The 17877-nt window shown below is 34.7% G+C and overlaps 3 protein-coding genes across 4 annotated transcripts; 1 reads left to right on the top strand and 2 right to left on the bottom strand.

Moving 5' to 3' along the window:
* Window positions 1-812: 812 nt before the first annotated feature.
* Window positions 813-5651, bottom strand: LOC108209856 (enoyl-[acyl-carrier-protein] reductase [NADH], chloroplastic). 2 transcript variants are annotated; one of them, XM_017381025.2, is made up of 13 exons: window positions 5512-5651; window positions 4165-4449; window positions 3592-3701; window positions 3435-3490; window positions 3232-3316; window positions 3106-3153; window positions 2588-2662; window positions 2404-2515; window positions 2215-2266; window positions 2077-2128; window positions 1933-1990; window positions 1309-1407; window positions 813-1200 (listed from the first exon to the last, which is right to left on the bottom strand). In XM_017381025.2, exons 2-13 carry the CDS (start codon window positions 4433-4435, stop codon window positions 1046-1048), a joined length of 1173 nt encoding a protein of 390 aa, XP_017236514.1. In that variant the 5' UTR covers window positions 4436-4449; window positions 5512-5651; the 3' UTR covers window positions 813-1045. The 2 variants fall into 2 exon arrangements, with proteins under 2 accessions (XP_017236514.1, XP_063935096.1); XM_064079026.1 differs by lacking the exon at window positions 3106-3153.
* Window positions 5652-6952: 1301 nt separating this feature from the next.
* On the bottom strand, window positions 6953-10505 carry LOC108207128 (GDSL esterase/lipase At4g10955). Its single transcript, XM_017377590.2, has 3 exons — window positions 10301-10505; window positions 8692-8817; window positions 6953-8102 (listed from the first exon to the last, which is right to left on the bottom strand). The coding sequence occupies exons 2-3, from the start codon at window positions 8751-8753 to the stop codon at window positions 7109-7111; spliced, it is 1056 nt and encodes a 351-aa protein (XP_017233079.1). The 5' UTR covers window positions 8754-8817; window positions 10301-10505; the 3' UTR covers window positions 6953-7108.
* A 2590-nt stretch (window positions 10506-13095) lies between these two features.
* Window positions 13096-17370, top strand: LOC108205017 (pyruvate kinase, cytosolic isozyme). Its single transcript, XM_017374762.2, has 3 exons — window positions 13096-13518; window positions 15220-15681; window positions 16297-17370. The coding sequence occupies exons 1-3, from the start codon at window positions 13306-13308 to the stop codon at window positions 17107-17109; spliced, it is 1488 nt and encodes a 495-aa protein (XP_017230251.1). The 5' UTR covers window positions 13096-13305; the 3' UTR covers window positions 17110-17370.
* Window positions 17371-17877: the final 507 nt, after the last annotated feature.

The following is a 17877-nucleotide window of genomic DNA, read 5'->3' as shown; positions in this document are numbered from 1 at the left end:
CATGAATGAAAAAAAATACTTTAAATTCCCAATCCAATACACCCCTCTTAGTGATGTGCACATGATTAGGGATCGAGCGATGTATGAGACTTTATGCACATATGAAGATCTTTGTAATATCATTATGGAGAATGATGAAAAAAAGAAAGTTCAAAGGAGTTGATATGAGACAATCAAACATGCTATCAATGTGAGATATGTAACAGATGCATCAAAGAATGTATATCTTTGAGCGTATTGGCATCACAAGAGTACAGGTTTGTTGGATGAGGGAGAAGTTGGAAGGTGTATAAAAGAAAGAGTTTGATTCTAGGTGATGAACAAGAAAGACACTATTATTTAGATAATGGAGCAACGAAGATTAAGGCCGAAAAAAAGGTAAGATTCTCTGATTCAGTTTAAGTTTTATAGAATTCAAGTCGACAAAGGATTTGTTGGGGTCCACCCAAATTCCTAAATAAGTTAAAAATCTTAATTTGAGAAGGTATTTTACTTATGATATTTTAAAATTATATTTAAACACACATAACGATATAAAACACAATACTCTTTTGAAACCTTTTGTTGTCACGAGAGCTATGAGGGCTAACAAAGCCATCAGCTTGAAGAGATGGCAACGTCCAGAACCAGGGGAATATGAAGATATAGATGTTCAGAAGGTGTTTTATATTCATTATTTAGGAAAAAAATAAGGAATTATTTCAGGATAAAATAGAGCTGTATATATGTTTTGTCAAAAATGTACTTTTTTTCAGAAATAAATCCTTATTTTTGAAAAATAAGTTTAGTTAAACGGCGGCCACGGCCAGAAAAGAGTGAAAGTAGTCCAAATGCCTTTGAATTCATCCTTTAGCTACAAATAGGTTTTACACTGATAGTAATACATGCTCATAGGAAGGGTGCTACAACTCAAGAAAATGGTGCCGCGGCCAACCCATGTCAGGCTGAACATTGATATAGGTCGCAAGCAACTAAACTACAAAAAGTACTCTTTACTTCTGGTCTTTTGGAGCTTGGAGCTGAAAAGCGCCTGTAATTGTCATCGCTATTGCTCATACTTCGGAATATTAAGATCTTTAAATATGGGGCTATCAACTCCGACACCCATTGTATTTAGACCATTGTCTACATATATAACAGCACCAGTTATTGCTGAAGCCAGTGGTGAAGCCAAGAAAGCAGCAGTGTTCCCCACTTCCTCTGTTCATTGTTTCTCAAGATTAGTGAGTAGATAGGGTAGACATTCTTCATAAGGAGACACATTTTTGCAAAAAAATAATTAAGGTTTGTAATATCCAAGCGATTCACCTGCAGATAGTTCTTTCTGGAGAGGTGCATTTTCCAAAGAATAGTCAATCATCATATCTATGAATCCAATAGCTTTCGCTGCACGGCTTCTCAAAGGGCCTGGAAACATTGTCTTTAGGTAAGATGCAAACCAAAATAACAGGTTTACGGTAAAATATTGAGCTAGATCTCAAGGAAATTTACTTTAGAAAATGTAAAGTTTACAATAGACAATATTAGGTCTTCCTACCAGTACAAGTGATAAAGACTCCCGACTTTCTTACATTTCTTGTTTTTACATATCTTGTTCACCAAAACTGGCACAGATATCATAAGTTCCGATAGATTAATGTCTTAACGTGAAAAATTGATAATGGTTTCTGTTTCTTGGAGTATATCTAACCTATTACACTACAAAAACACGAAGACTATTATTGCTTGAGGGCTCCAAATACGGTCCTCCTTAAGAATGGTACAACTAGAACAGTAGGCTTGGTGAACAGCTCCAGATATGTGCGTGCTTTATATAAATTCAATTAGTAACTGAACAAATTTTCAAGCAAGCATGATATTTCTGATAAATGACATCTTTTAAAGACATAAGGGTCAGAAGAGAGAGGCAGAAAGTTGAAATGACAAGTGTACCAGCCGATATTGTGTTGACCCTGATTTTACGTTTTCTTCCAGCTTCAAAAGCAAGCACCTGACAGTACAGTTAAGGTTACCGGCAGGAAGAATAAAAAAATAATCCTAAACATCGAGACGTGGATTATCTTAGATAGTAATTACTCTTGTGTCACTTTCTAGCGCTGCTTTAGCTGAACTCATACCACCACCATAGCTGTATTACATAGCATTAATTATGTTCCCCATCAAAGGTGTTGCAATCAAAAAATTAAAGATGAATTCAATTATAAGGCAAAATACCCTGGAATTATCCTCTCAGAAGCAATATATGTCAAGGAAATTGAAGAACCACCTGCAGAACAAAAGCTACTCAAAGGTACAGAACACGTGCAGCCAAAATTAAATCAGTGACCAAAACAACAGGACAACTTGCGATGAACATACATATGTAAAGAAAGCATCGCTTAGACTACAGAACAGAGGTCATACCCGGATTCATTATTGGGATAAAATTCTTTAACAAGGAGATATAGGAAAAACTTGATGCAGATACTGCTGCAAGATACCCTTTCCTTGAAGTCTCGAGCAAAGGTTTTGTCACCTAATAAAAACTCAATAGATATTCATCCTTAAGTAAATGTATAAACTGCAGTAGATAATAACGGAAATGTACCTCTGGCCCATTAGCAAGTGAGTGCACAAGAATATCAATGCTGCCAAAGTCCTCTTTCACTGATTCTGCAACTTCCTGACAATTTGATCAACTGATAAGAGAAGTGCTCATCTAAAACTAGATATTCAAGAATATGCTGAATTCAATCAGATACTTTACCCAGTGTTGGAATAAGTTTGAAATTTTTAGAGGTACTAATAACTGAAGATGGCATAGACTCTAAAATATGCACATTAAAATATTTATTCTTTTATCGTACTTTCTTCGAGATGAATAAAATGTGTTTTAGTTATGCTGCTAGGATAATCTGTATGATACTGATAACACAGACATTGTAGTACACTAACTCAGCCACAGGTCTGCTAGATTGAGCGTCAAGTATTAAGTTTTACAGGTCATAACCTGCTGTTTCTAACCCTTAGCAACACAATGCAAATTCTTCTGATATTTCTTTAATTGCTAGGAAAGATAGTTTTGTAACAATTATTCATGTGAAAATGATTCTAATGCAAATGTACCTGAACAGTCCATTTAGAAGATCCAGCATAACGTTTATTTGCTTTTATCTGCATAATGGATGTCCTATTTATTAATCAAAGAATAAGCATTTTCATATAACTTCTAAAAATTCTTTGGAATGTTACTTCTTCAGGTACGTCCTCAAGGTTGTCAAACACAGCATCTAATGGATATACTTTAGTAATTTCCATCAAAGAACCATCTGGCAACCTGAAATGTAAGACTTCATAAAAATGTGCAACCCGCATTAACTGCATAAATCATTAATATATATTTATGCTCAAAAATAAAAACAAGAAGAGATGACATAAAAACATTTTACTCTTACACGCGTGATTCATCAAATTTTCCACGCCGTAGGCTTGTTTCAAATATATTTAGCGCCTACAGGAGAGGGGTAAACAGATTAGGCAAAACCATTACAAAAACTAGAAAACTATCAATGTGGTAGATGTAAACCAGGGGCTAAAAGAGGTTTCACTTACAGGAACCCATGTACCGACGAGAATTTCAGCACCTGCTGCGGCAAGAGATTTGGCTATAGCCCAACCATATCCATTATCATCAGCTACCCCGGCAATGAATGCCCTTTTACCTACACGTCAAATTATATATTTGGTTGAAGAAGATATTTGACTTAATTGACACTTAAACTCGGTTCTTTCATCCGATTATGTGGATGCTTCATCTCAAACCATTGCAACAAAAAATTGATAAAATTATAACACTTTTAAATAACAGACATAACAACTGCCTAAAACTCCCCTTGTATCCACTGAATGCTTATGTCAACACAAAAGCCTTTGGCTGGTAAAAGGAGCTAAAAAGTCATTAAAGATTTTATTGAATTTTAATTAAATTTTAATCTCAGTCACTAGCTAATTAAATATCATACTACGCCGAAGGCTTATCCATAAGATTATAGAAAAATATTACAAAGATTTATCTATTATTTATTATCCACTCATCACATCACACCCAGTACCACCAAAATAGCACAATTTTACTTAAATTCAACATAAAGCAAGCTTATGTAATGAAGAAACAGAGAGACCTACCTCTCAAATCTATAGGTAATACTGATGTCGGCTTTACATCACTTGCTTCAGAGTTTGCCTTCGTTGCATAGTTCCTAGCTGAGGTTGACATTAAAATTCGCTGAAAAGGCTGCAAACTTGATACATGACAGGAACTGGAATCCTTTACTGATGAGGATCCATTAGAACTATTAAAGACAGGTGATACAGCTGACTTAAAAATCCTATGGTTAAAGAAAATAAAAGGTCTAACTGCGGTGATTTGCAGGCCAGATGCAGCAAGTCCCACCATTTACAATATGACAACTGCAGAAATATATAGCGCCAAAGTGTCAGTCTATTCATTAGCGGTGTGCAATTGAAAGTATGAAAAAACTATAAAAATTAAAAATTGGCTATTCAAATACATAAAATATCCTAATATATTCAGATGCATATAGTTATTCAGCATTGATCTTTCAGTTTAAATGGGCTGTACGAGGTTGGACATGAGGGGAAATCATATAAAGAGAATATCAGAGGATGGTTGGATAGAATTGAAAAATTATGGAGGTAAAGTTAAACAATTGAGATGTTTCTTTCTATGAAACCTCTGGGTACCGATGCAGTAGTGTGAATACGAACATGAACATCTGACTCCCGAGAAGATAGAAGGTTCTGGGAAATCATTTAGAGAACCAGTAAAATGTAATTTGGAGAAGCAAACATAACTACAAGTACCACATTTTAGTCGATTAATGATATCCATATGGCTTGCAAAACAGATTGCTACACCTCTGAATCTTACAATATATCTAGTTTCTTAAAAGCCCAATTTGTCCACTTCCCTATTTCCCATCCATTTTCGCTGTGGCATTTCTTATGCAACACATTTATATAGATGTCAACGTAATTATACAATAACTTCAAAACATCCTTTAAATCCATTCCAACACCTTCGAGACAACATGAATAACTACATTTTGCCTGTTTCATCAGTAACATGTGCCCTCCCTCAAATTAGGCTAATATATCTCAGTGAAAAGCCAATTCCAGACTTGCAGTTGCACGAAAATTTCGAGTCCTGGCAGAAGCATTGTGTGCATTGTCATGACTTAATGCAACCAATTATAAACTTCTCAGAAAATTGGTGACTGAAAACCATTTCGAGGGCAGCCACAATTCATCAATTAGAACAAAATTACTCAACAAAAATCATAACATATTGTAGCATAACCAAAGGGCTAATCATAATCACCTCAACAAACAAGAACATCTAAATTCATATACAATGCAACACTACAATACACATATACACGAGATGCTATATGCATTGTATAATGTAAAAGGAATTTACAGAAAATTAAAAATAAAATAAAAAGAAAGTACCTTCAAAGGCAAGAAGGGATGAGGTTTTGTAAAGGTTTTATTTTTACACACTACTCCTGCTGCTGCTCGCTAATTTAATTATTGGTAGTATTTTTTAAAGAGTTGGAGCTGGTCGAGTCTCGGGTCATGGGCTTCTCACAGGACTTAACGACCCAAACTAACATTTGGACATATGTTGCTTTTGACATTTAAAGTCGGTGAAGTCACACCAACAAGTATTAACGGAACAAGTATTATCGGAGATTAATAAGATTGATCGATGATCAATCGAAAATTTAATCAGTTCGGCAAGTTATGAAACATAGATTAATTAGGTGATTAATCATGATTAATTACCGATTTTAGAACAGAGTCTGTAACCGTAGAATTTGAACCTCATATTATACTAATTATAACAATATATAAAACAAAGCAAAAATCCCCAATGTTTCGTGAGCTCATTACCTGGTTAGATGTTTTTTTAATAATTCTCCCGGCAGTGATAATCAGACTGAGAGGCCGGTCTGAGCTAACAAAATTTACCTCAATTTCCGTTATTTAAAGGTTTTAAAATTTTCAATTTCTTATATATGTGAATTAGTAATATATAAACATACACAAAATATTTATGCGCTGTATCCCATTTTATGTTCCAATCAACCACCGTCCTTTTTTAACATTTATCATCTATTTTTTGTGGTTGCAAAAAACTACTCCCTCCGTCCAATGAATTGTATACAGTTTCCTTTTTGGGACGTCCCATCAATTGTATACATTCAAAAAGTAGTAAATTTTTATAATATAAAACGTCATTACACCAACTACTTTCTTTCACTATCTCCATTCTATAATAATATAAACACTATTACACCCACTACTTTCCTCCACCATCTCAAATTTATTAGGTCCCACCACTATACCCACTTTTCATACAACTTTACTCATTTCTTACCCATTTTCTTGGTCTCCGTGTCCCAGCCATTTGTATACAAATGACTGGGACGGAGGGAGTATAATTTAACAAGATAGCTTATCAATCAATGCATATTCTATATTTTATAAACAAATTAAAAATTTATTAATTTACACAATATTGCATACCAAATATAATTATGAATCTTCAAGAGTACATACTTACATACTCCCTCTGTCCCTCTCATTTGTTTACAGTTACTATTTTGGGATGTCCCTCTCATTTCTTTACGTTACTATAAATAGTAAGTTTTTCTCATCATTACATCTACTATCTTCCCCTACTATCTCATATTTAACAATAAAAACTACTATTACACCCACTACTTTCCTCCACTATCTCAAATCTATTATTAAATATTGATAGGTCCCACCACTTTACCCACTTTTCATCTAACTTTACACATTTATTATACATTGTCTTGGTCTCCGTGTCCCCCTCCAATGTAAACAATTGAGGGGGACGGAGGGAGTAGTTAATCACACACTGTTCAGTCAAATAAATATTTTTTATACATTTGAATTGAACGTGTACAATCGAACAAAATAATGGGCAACACACAATTAACAACAAATAAGCATCAAACTACTAGTAATACAATCCGAGACTACGTGGATTGTTAAATGGATAAATTATACAATATATTTATTTGAAACTATGGTCTGTGACCTGTAAATTAAGATCAGATTTCCACCACTGCTTGATTCCATGAGCTTCTCTAAAGTCATCTGAAGGACTTAAATGAGCTATCAGTTTGGCCGAAGGAATGAGATGTAATGGTTCCTCTGGCTCCTTTCCCATTGCAGTCATAAATAAACTCGTCATTGAATATTTAGTTGCAAATTTCTCAATTAATCCCGCTCCCATATCTTCCATATTTCTCCTATGCTCAAAATACCCCATGTACTCCGAGCAGATGTGGTCAGCTGGATTCACATATAAACGTGGCAACCAAGCAGATAGAGCAGCAAATGGATCTTCTGACTTGTTGCTGTTCTGTTCGTTGCCATTAATCTTTTCATTAGTCTTCATGGTAAAAGCTAGCCCTGCAGTGACTAAGCTTCCTGCAAATCGTATTCCATGTTTCACCTTCTTATCTTGAATTCTCTCAATAGGTGCAGAAAAGTAGGGGGGATTGAACAGAAACGTTTCAATGAATACACCCTTCTTAGCCATATTCTTTCCTGCAAGCAGCGCCATAGCTGCCCCAAGAGAATGGCCTGCTAACCATATATTCGAGTGTCCAAATGCAGCAACCAGGTTTTGGACAGCTTGAACAGCTATTTCAAAGCGTGATGACTGGTGAAGTCCGTTGCGGACAACATCAATGTCCAATAGAACATCACGTGCAAAAGCAGCTCCTGTTGTGAGGGTTCCCCTAAAGGCAATTACATAATGAGGCATTTCACTTGTTGAGAGGCTGCATTCTGGTGATTGGAGATCAAGTTCGAATATGGCACCAAATATAGATAAATCAACATCATCAACAAGCATACTGTGTAGCTTAAAGTGAAAGAACTCCCACCAAGGAGGAGCAAGAGCCTGCTCTCCCTCCCGATTTTCATGACGATCCAGCTCTAAGATATACACACTCTGAACCAAACTGGCAGCTATAATTCTTTGGTGCTCCACATTGGTCCTGCACAAGGCAACACATATTTTTCTTGAATAAGAAATAATATATTTTGAAGAACAAACCTAACAAACCATGATAATGCAAACCGGAACAAATATATAGAATTTGCATTTACCTATGCAGATGATAGGTGAAAACTCATTATTACTCGACTATCTTATAATACATCATGATTTCGTATTTGACCTTTTCGTCTTCCTTTTATTGGGTGTTCTTACAATTTTAACGGGAAAACATTAAACTAGTACCAACCGAACTGTGACTTACACAGCATTTGTAAGGAAGTAATAAACCAAATTGTCTAGCCCAAAGAAAGCCTATTTACTACAGTTCTGTGTGTGTGCGCACTCGGACATATGCATGTGTATACATATTACCTCCATATTTGCTACTGCAGGTCCATATACACATTACCAACATGCTTGTTAATACAGAATTCATCTCGAATACCCTTTAATAGCTTTATGTCAAGTAACAGTTTATTTTATCTGATAAATACCAAATGTAACAACATCCCATTGAATCATTTGGTATAAAATAGCTTTTACCTTAAAATTCATAAATATGTTAAATGTGCTATGAGAGGCTATACCAGTCAATGTCTGTCAGGTGTAATGGTCCAGAACCATTGAAATCTTCTCTTTCTGAGGCCATGACACCCTATATTCTCGGCCCGTCTTCTTATTAGCAAAACTTGTTCAAGCCAGTCCAGGAGAACCTAATATCAAAACGAGACATATCAACACTTGAGTAATTGCCAAACAAACAAACAGATCCCTGTTATTTCATACTTGTATTGAGTTGCTTGGAACAAATGGTCCATTAAGTAATAGGACTAAAAAACCCACACACACACACATAGGTGTGTATTGATGGAAATGATATGACATTTATCAGAAGGATGTACATGAAAGCTAAATTTTGTCATAATCATTACACAATTGTTTTAATTCCTGACTAGAATTGGAAGCAAAGTCCTATGAATAGTAAGGCGTACATAGAGTACTAACCAACATCTGTTCCAAAAAGATTTTATTTAGGTATACTTGGCAGTTGGCACCTTTGACTGTTAACACGTGCAAAATAACAAAAAAGAAATACATAAAATATAATATATAACAAAATTATAAATATAATAATTTCCTGATAGGAGAACATTTGATGTTCCTCCTTATTCTACAAAATAGCTTGCCATAGAGCTTGATGGGCTCCTATACGGTTATACCACACGAAGCCCAATCACTTTGCTAACCAAATACCTCTTTTCCTTACTTATCCTTTATAATCTCTGGCATCCTTAGAGTATTTCTAAAATCTTGTGGCCAAATATAACAAATTAAGCATCTACGGTGTTAATAAAGTATATGTAACACCCCAAGTCACAGGCATAAGCACACCAGATAGTTCAACTACCCCCCACAGGTAAATGATAATTGCTAGGCAAGCTGGTACCCAGTTGTGAATGGTTATGCCTGATGAAAGACATACAAATTTTACCAAACTTATGATGAGGGATATCACAGTATGAAACAAGAAAGTCATAGCAGTTTTGTAGACCGCAAAAACTTAGGTATATATGCGAATGCCATTAAAATTTACATATTCATGATCACATATCAGACCCTAGAACGTTGCAAATAATGATGCAAAAAATACTAAACCGGCCTCGATCTACTGCAGTTATCATAGTGGTATATAAATGTTATACAATTTAGTTATTTATCGTTCTTTCCTACATACAAAATGCTACTGATTCAGAAACATTTGTGCAAGATGAAATCATTTTAGAATGTCAACTGAAGAAGAACAGAAAAAAATCGATATGGCAGAAATTGACAGCCCTACACTTTCCCTCGAAATCCAACCCCCAATCAAAACGAAAACAGCAAATAAACTTAACACAGCTGCAACATTTTGGTAATTTCAGAATTCACGTATCCATATAAACACACACACACACACACACACATTTCATATTTGTTTGATCACAGATTCACAGGGATGAGAATTTCGAATCACCACAATTTATAATATCTAAAAAATTTGCAAGAATCGTATATAACCGACACAAATTTCATTAAAAAAAAGGATATTCCTGTGGAGATTATGAATATTTAACAGGAATTAAAAGGGAGAAGAAACAAGAGCTTGAATAACTAGGAAAATCGCAAATTGTGTGCATAGAGAGAAAGGGTGTGTACCTTCCAAAATTAAAGTTTGATTTCCTAATCTGCAGAGAGGTTAAAGAGTTGTAATAGAATCACAAGTGCAGCATTTCCAGATCGCATGAATTATTCAAGACGTCGGTTCCCTTGTGTAGATGATTGATGCGAGGGCGTAAAAGTGCAACACCACACGGTCAATGGGCTTTCCTTCTCCCAACAGAAATTTGGGTTTCACGGGTATACTCGGCTAAAATTAATATTAGTAGAAATGTTTTTGTTTTAATAGTTATTTTCTTAGTTTTAATTAAAATAGATAGTAAATAAATTATGTTATGATTTAAATATATTATCTGGAATATTGCATGTTAAGTAAGAGGGGTTGAATACATTATTAACATATTTTTTCAAATAAAATTGGAATTATAATTTCAATACAATGAAAACACAAATACAATTCGGGAAATATGAGCATATTGATAAAAACCAGAGATTTAAGACATAAAAATTTTTTACACATTATTTTTAAAAATTTCTTTTTCTGAATAAAAATAGAGATGTTAAATTTTTATTCAGAAAAAGAAAATTTCAAAAATAATGTGTGGAAGTATATTTTTTTTACACCTCAAAATACGTGCACAAAGTAAAAGCGACTATTATTTTGGAATGGAGGGAGTAACGGTCTTTCTAATGTGTGCCCTTGGGCACGCAATAATCACCGACTCTCATGAATGACTTATTTTTATTGATGGAATTGGTGTGCATGCAGGGGGCATCAACATTTATAATTCATCCACCAATCAAAACTTATCATTCGCATAAAAGTTAGTGACTATTGTGTACATTAGATTTCACACCTTCATAATAAATATCAATCAATATTAATTTTACGGGTTAAATATATCAAGTAGGTGACTGACAGCGTCCAAAAAACTCAAGTAAGCCACTCATTGCAAATTTGACTCAACCTAAATATCAATTAACTTAATTTCGTGAGACATTAAGTTACCATGATTTCGTGAGATATCAAACGTGTAGACTCAAACGGGCAAAATCTAACTTTGATTATTCGAAATCTCAAAAATTGGGAGAATCATAGCTAGATTTTATCATGATTTCGTGAGACAAATAACAAATTTTAATAACATGCTGAAGCCTAAAACGAACTCTACCCTCCTATGTTACCATTTTTTAATTTTGAGTAATTTCAATTTTCGACTTTAACAGAATGATCAAATTAAGTTAATTGATGATCAACTCGACTCAAATTTGTAATGAGTGGAATACTTGAATTGTTTGGAAGTAGTCAATCACCTACTTGTTGTTCAACCTTTAATTTTACTCCCCGAATAGAGATATATAAGTACTTGTTTGATATTTATTATGACTTTTAAATGATACTTCATTAGGACAGATGAGCAAATTGATATATGATCTCCATTTCAATGATCATTTTGATATTTAATTAAAAGCTAAAATTACTTATTAATTATAATTTACAAGCATGTATAGTTGTAAAAATGAGAATCAGAGCTAATCTGTTTAGATGTCGACTATAGAAGTTGTAAATTTCAATTTATAAAAATTTAAGATATATTCTGCAAAAAAATTAAATTATTTCGTATTTTCGAGTACTTATTGAAATATTCTTCAATTTACTTTCAGGTGCTTATTGAAATATTTTTAAATTAATTTAAAAATATTTAAATCATCTCAAAACATTTTTATTTTATTGAAAAATTGCTTTTATATTTTCAAAATTTCTTGAAAATTATGCAATTTTCTTGGCACTTTTAACAATTTTTATTATTTTTGGCAAAAACAGATTGTGTGTGTGTAGGGTCCTAATCCGGTACAAAATCCTTATGATACAAACATACAAAACAGTGATTATGATAATAATAATTAGTAATTAGCAGCTCGAATATCACTCAATTCTAAACAGAATATCACTAAATCTTCCAACAACCCCACTTTGACTTCCATCTTCTCCAACTCTGCCTCCACTTCTGGCAACTCCATGTCCGTAATGAAAAACACCAACAACAGACCTACATGTTTCACTTCCCAATCACCTGCATAACCTTTACACACCCGGTCATTCTTAACTCAACCAGACCTCACATCGTCAAACATGACCCATGGCCACGAATATCACCGCTCTCGCTGCCAACTTCTAGCGAATTTACGCTGCCTGAAACCACAACCTCATCCCGTTGTCTCCCTCCTGTCAAACCCCGTACGCCGTACCTCTGAACTGCAACAAATTATAGCCTCCGACATCCCACCTTTCAACCACAAACCCCTACATCTCAATCCATCCAAACAGATGCAAACACAATCAGCACTATCACAAGGTTCTGTACTTGTTGTATCACCAATTTTTAAAGTGATAATTAGTAATTTATACAACACAAATCATTAATTTGCAAAGCTAAATCACTAAAGTATACATGAGAAAATTTCAAATTCTGCAACAACTTTGCTTAGTGGCGGGACTGGAGGGAGGAACAATAGTGTGGTGCTTGGGATCAAAATGGGTAGTCAGATGAAGTAAGATAAAGGTGACAACGGTGGTGAGTTCGGAGGAGGGGAGAGATGAGAGTGTGGTTGCTAAAAGAGACCGAAGATGGAGTTACTAGTAAATAGTGTACAATAAAAGATTTTATTTTATATTTAAAGATAGTTTGTATTTGATCATAACCTATATATTATTACAATATTTTAATTTTTACGATATTAAAATTACCAAATATGCAAAAACATAAAGGAAAAAACGCAAAACCTAAATAAAATATAAAATATATAAGAAATCGAGTACACCAAAGTATACCAAAACAATCGGAATCGGGCAGGTGTGATTGACAGTTACACACACCGCACATATGATTGAATAGTAGGAAAAGAGTCACGAACCACGTTTCCATCCTCCAATAGGCCGCCTAGACAGACTACTATACTTGTTTTGTGCGACTCGTCACTTTTCTCTCACAACTAATCCCAATTCACCATTCCATTATTCCATCACAACTGTGAATCGATCCATGGAGATGAAGCCCAAGACGAAGATTGTGTGCACGCTGGGCCCCGCATCTCGCTCGATTTCGATGACGGAGAAGCTCCTCAGAGCCGGCATGAACGTCGCCCGATTCAATTTCTCACACGGATCTCATGAGTATCATCAGGAGACTCTCGATAATCTCAGGGATGCTATGGATAATACCGGTATTCTCTGCGCTGTTATGCTCGATACCAAGGTATTCGTCGCGTTATTTTTCATTTCATTTTGCTTTATTATTCTTTTCCGATCGGTATGCTATGCTGGTATTTTAATCGAATCGGTTATATTATGTATCTAGGTCTATGGTTCATATTTTGTTCATGCTTCTGTTATAAATATGCATCTCAGGTCTTTGTTATGAACTTAAATATGATGTTCATATTTCATCCTTTTTGAATTATTTTTTCCCTTATACTGGTAATTGAGTCGGATATGATGCGATTCTTCGGTTTTACTAATATTTGAATCGGCCAACTACTGTTTAATACATTTTATTGCATTATTTCTGCTCATTGGATGATCTACTGTCACTTCGGTGTTGTTTGTTGTGTTTAATTCTTTTTGTAATACTAGTACCTATTATTTGTTATGACTATATTTATGTTTGTCTTGGTTCATTTTGTATGTATGCTCCTGCTATATATGCATCATTCGAGTCTTTACTCTGAACTTTAATTTGGATGTTTATTTTGTTTCTTTTATAGAACAGATTGTGTGCTTACACCGGTAACTGAATTGGATATGATAGAATTTACAACAACTGTCTCTGATTGTTTCTATTGATTGAGTCGTGTACTCTTTGTGGTTTCATGTGCTTGTTTATATGTGTTTACTTTCAATTGGATTATTTGTGCCATTATTGTAAGTAACTTGCTCATAAGAGTTTTTGTTATTTTTCCAACTGTGCATTTGTTTCCAGGTCTTGTTATTCGGAACGGTTTCTTTATTTGCTAATTGACATTCTGGATAAATTCTTTGGTGATATCGAATAATCTGAATGTAATGATATGTAAAGTAAATGCAGTGAGGTACAGGAACAGTTGTTTACATGTCGTTAGTGACATCATCTCGTTCCTCCCTTTTGAACTAAAGCACCAACATTAGTTGCACCAACATTTGTTGCCTTATGATTTAGTATTCTAGTTAGTCTCTATTTTTTTCATCAATGATGTGTAATTTTTTATATTTGAATAAATTTGTCAAGTCACGGTTTGCAAAGACACCTATGGGGAAGACTTCTCTAGATTATATCTTTTATTATAAACATGGTGCTCGCACGACACCTATACGTAACACTTACTCAGATTCTACCTTCTATTATAAACATCCTTTATATATTTTTTCGAAAGGAAATAAGCCAAATGTAATTATAGGTAACATAGGTTAAGCTAGCATCTGCAAACTGATTTATGATGGGAGTCCATGTGTTGTTTCTTCTATTTCAAAAAAGTTACTTTATCAACCGGAAAGCAACTTCGGTTTGAATTTATGTGTAAATTTCACTCTCACTTCTAGTAAGATGGTGTATAATTTTGACAAATTAGCATGTCAAACTCTTTACCCTATTTTGTTGTATTAAGGTCATTAAACTGAATGCGATGCATCTTTTTTTTTTTGTTGTTGCTTTTAGCTGCAGCTCTAAATATTTTTCTTTTTATCAATCTTTATTCATGTGATAAGTATAATGCTTATCACTCTTTTTTCATAATAATGGTAAATTGGTAATTGTTCAGGTCATGGTTCTTGTAAAATATCTATATAGATGTGTTCAAGATACATGCTGACACTCTCACCTACTTGATAGTTTGCTTATAGGATGGAAACTCCCTCTTTTGTCCAAAAATATTGGACCATTGTTGTGCACGGCTGTTAACTAGTTTAATGTGTTGCATTTCAGGGTCCAGAGATACGGACAGGGTTTCTGAAAGATGGAAAGCCTGTTCAACTGAAGCAAGGTCAGGAGATCACCATCTCAACTGATTATACCATAAAGGGTGATGAAAATATGATCTGCATGAGTTACAAAAAGTTAGCAGTGGATGTGAAGCCAAACAGTGTGATACTCTGTGCTGATGGCACCATCTCATTTACTGTTCTGTCATGTGACGTAGAAAAGGGAACTGTTCAATGTCGCTGTGAGAATACCGCAGTTCTTGGTGAGAGAAAAAATGTGAATCTTCCTGGGGTAATTGTGGATCTCCCAACCCTAACAGAGAAAGACAAGGAAGATATTTTGAAATGGGGTGTCCCCAATAAAATTGATATGATTGCATTGTCATTTGTCCGTAAAGGTTCAGACCTAGTGGAGGTCCGAAAATTGCTTGGCGAACATGCAAAAAATATTCTTCTGATGTCTAAGGTCTGTTCCTTTTTCTCTAAGATAATTGAAGCACTGCCATTAGATAAATTTGTATATAAGATAATCATGTCAATATTTTTTAAATTTTATGAGCTTGTGTTTGGATATATATCATTCATTTCAAATGTTAAAGTATAAATAGCTGTCATTTTGAATCCACAAATTTGGGCTTGAATTTGACCGAGTTGGATTTTGATTGAATTCCAAAACCAGACGTTCTTGAATATCCAGACACATTAAATATCCAAATTTATAATTTGAAATGAAATGCAAGTTTCCAAACAAGCCATAGAGGGACTTGATTACTTGAAAGGTTGAACCATATGGAATGTTTCCTTGCATGCAAGTTAGCTGGTATATGGGACTTCTTGGAGAACCTTTAAATACGGAAATACTAATAGATGTTGCAGCATGATTTGGCACTACATGTTCTCTCTGATTTGTCGATTGATACTGAAAAATTTTCTTGATAAAAGTAGTGAAATCACTTGACTAATCTTTACTATGCTGTTGGTAAAACAAGAAGAATTTTCTACAAGTTCATTTAAATTTCTTATACCCTCTGTTTTATAATCGCCCAGTTAAAATCTTTTTCTGCTTATGACCTGTTACTAGGTTGAAAATCAAGAAGGGGTAGCTAACTTTGATGAAATTTTGGCCAACTCTGATGCCTTTATGGTTGCACGTGGTGACCTGGGAATGGAAATTCCAATTGAAAAGATATTCTTAGCTCAGAAGGTGATGGTCTACAAGTGCAACATCCAAGGTAAGCCTGTAGTGACAGCAACACAGATGTTGGAGTCAATGATTAAATCTCCCAGGCCAACTCGAGCAGAAGCTACTGATGTTGCCAATGCAGTTCTTGATGGCACAGACTGTGTGATGCTTAGTGGGGAAACAGCAGCTGGCGCCTATCCAGAACTCGCAGTTGCAACAATGGCCAAGATATGTGTAGAAGCAGAAAGCACAATCGACTATGCCGATGTTTTTAAGAGGATAACAGCAAATGCCCCTGTGCCCATGAGCCCATTGGAAAGCTTGGCTTCCTCTGCTGTTCGAACAGCCAATGCCTCAAGGGCTGTCCTTATTTTGGTTTTAACTAGAGGAGGAAGTACAGCCAAGCTGGTGGCAAAATACAGACCTGGAATGCCTATTTTGTCTGTGGTAGTCCCTGAGATCGAGACTGATTCCTTTGATTGGACATGCAGTGACGAATCTCCAGCAAGGCACAGTCTTATATTCAGGGGATTGGTACCTGTATTGTGTGCAGGATCTGCAAGGGCTTCTCATGCAGAATCAACTGAAGAAGCACTGGACTTTGCTTTGCAGCATGCAAAGACAAAAGGTCTCTGCAAGGTAGGAGATGCTGTAGTGGCCCTACATCGTGTTGGAACTGCATCCGTGATCAAGATTGTCACCGTGAAGTAATGCGTTCTCAATTTGGTGTTGAATTTATGCTGATTGATAGTTGTGTTAGCAACCTATTTTTGCCTCGTCTGATCTAAAACAGAACTTTCACTATGATCAGTATTGTTCAGTTGAAATTTTGGTTTCAACATTTTTCATTGTTGGCCTGCATAATTTACTTCCATGTGTTGATGGAAGCAGACTTATTTATTCGATGTAGAAACTCTACTGATATATACAGGTACCTTTGAGCAATAATTGAAGTTTTTGTTTTACTGTGAACGTAGCTTCTTAGAACAACTCCAGCAATTTTCTACAATTTTATCTATAAAATTCTGAAAAATTAAGTCTCAGGTATTTAGGGCTTATATATACTCTCCAAGGATCTTTCATAAATTCACTCTATATCCTGGCAATATTACTCAAATATCACTGCACATAAATAATACTGTATCATATATATGTTGATAATACTAGAAATCAGGTTAAAAAAATTGGGTAAAATTATATGGTCATTCATGCATCCTTCTCTTAAATTTGTTTAAAACACTTTTATCTTATGATTGTGAAAGGAATTTCAACATCATCATCTAAATGGAAATCTAACCGTTCATTACTTATTCTCCTATTAACATTTAAAAGAGTTATATAGAGTTTTGAAAGGAATATCTGGCACTATCATTTACAAATGGACGGACTAAACGAAGGATTTCAAAACTCAAAATGACCGTCATATAATTTAAACCTATTATTTTAATAATAAAAAATATTACACACTCCAAAAAAAAT

This window comes from Daucus carota, chromosome 1 (assembly GCF_001625215.2).
Source record: "Daucus carota subsp. sativus chromosome 1, DH1 v3.0, whole genome shotgun sequence".
NCBI lineage: Eukaryota > Viridiplantae > Streptophyta > Magnoliopsida > Apiales > Apiaceae > Daucus > Daucus carota.
The sequence above is the reverse complement of the archived record's forward strand: the minus strand, read 5'-3'. Positions and strand labels throughout refer to the sequence as shown.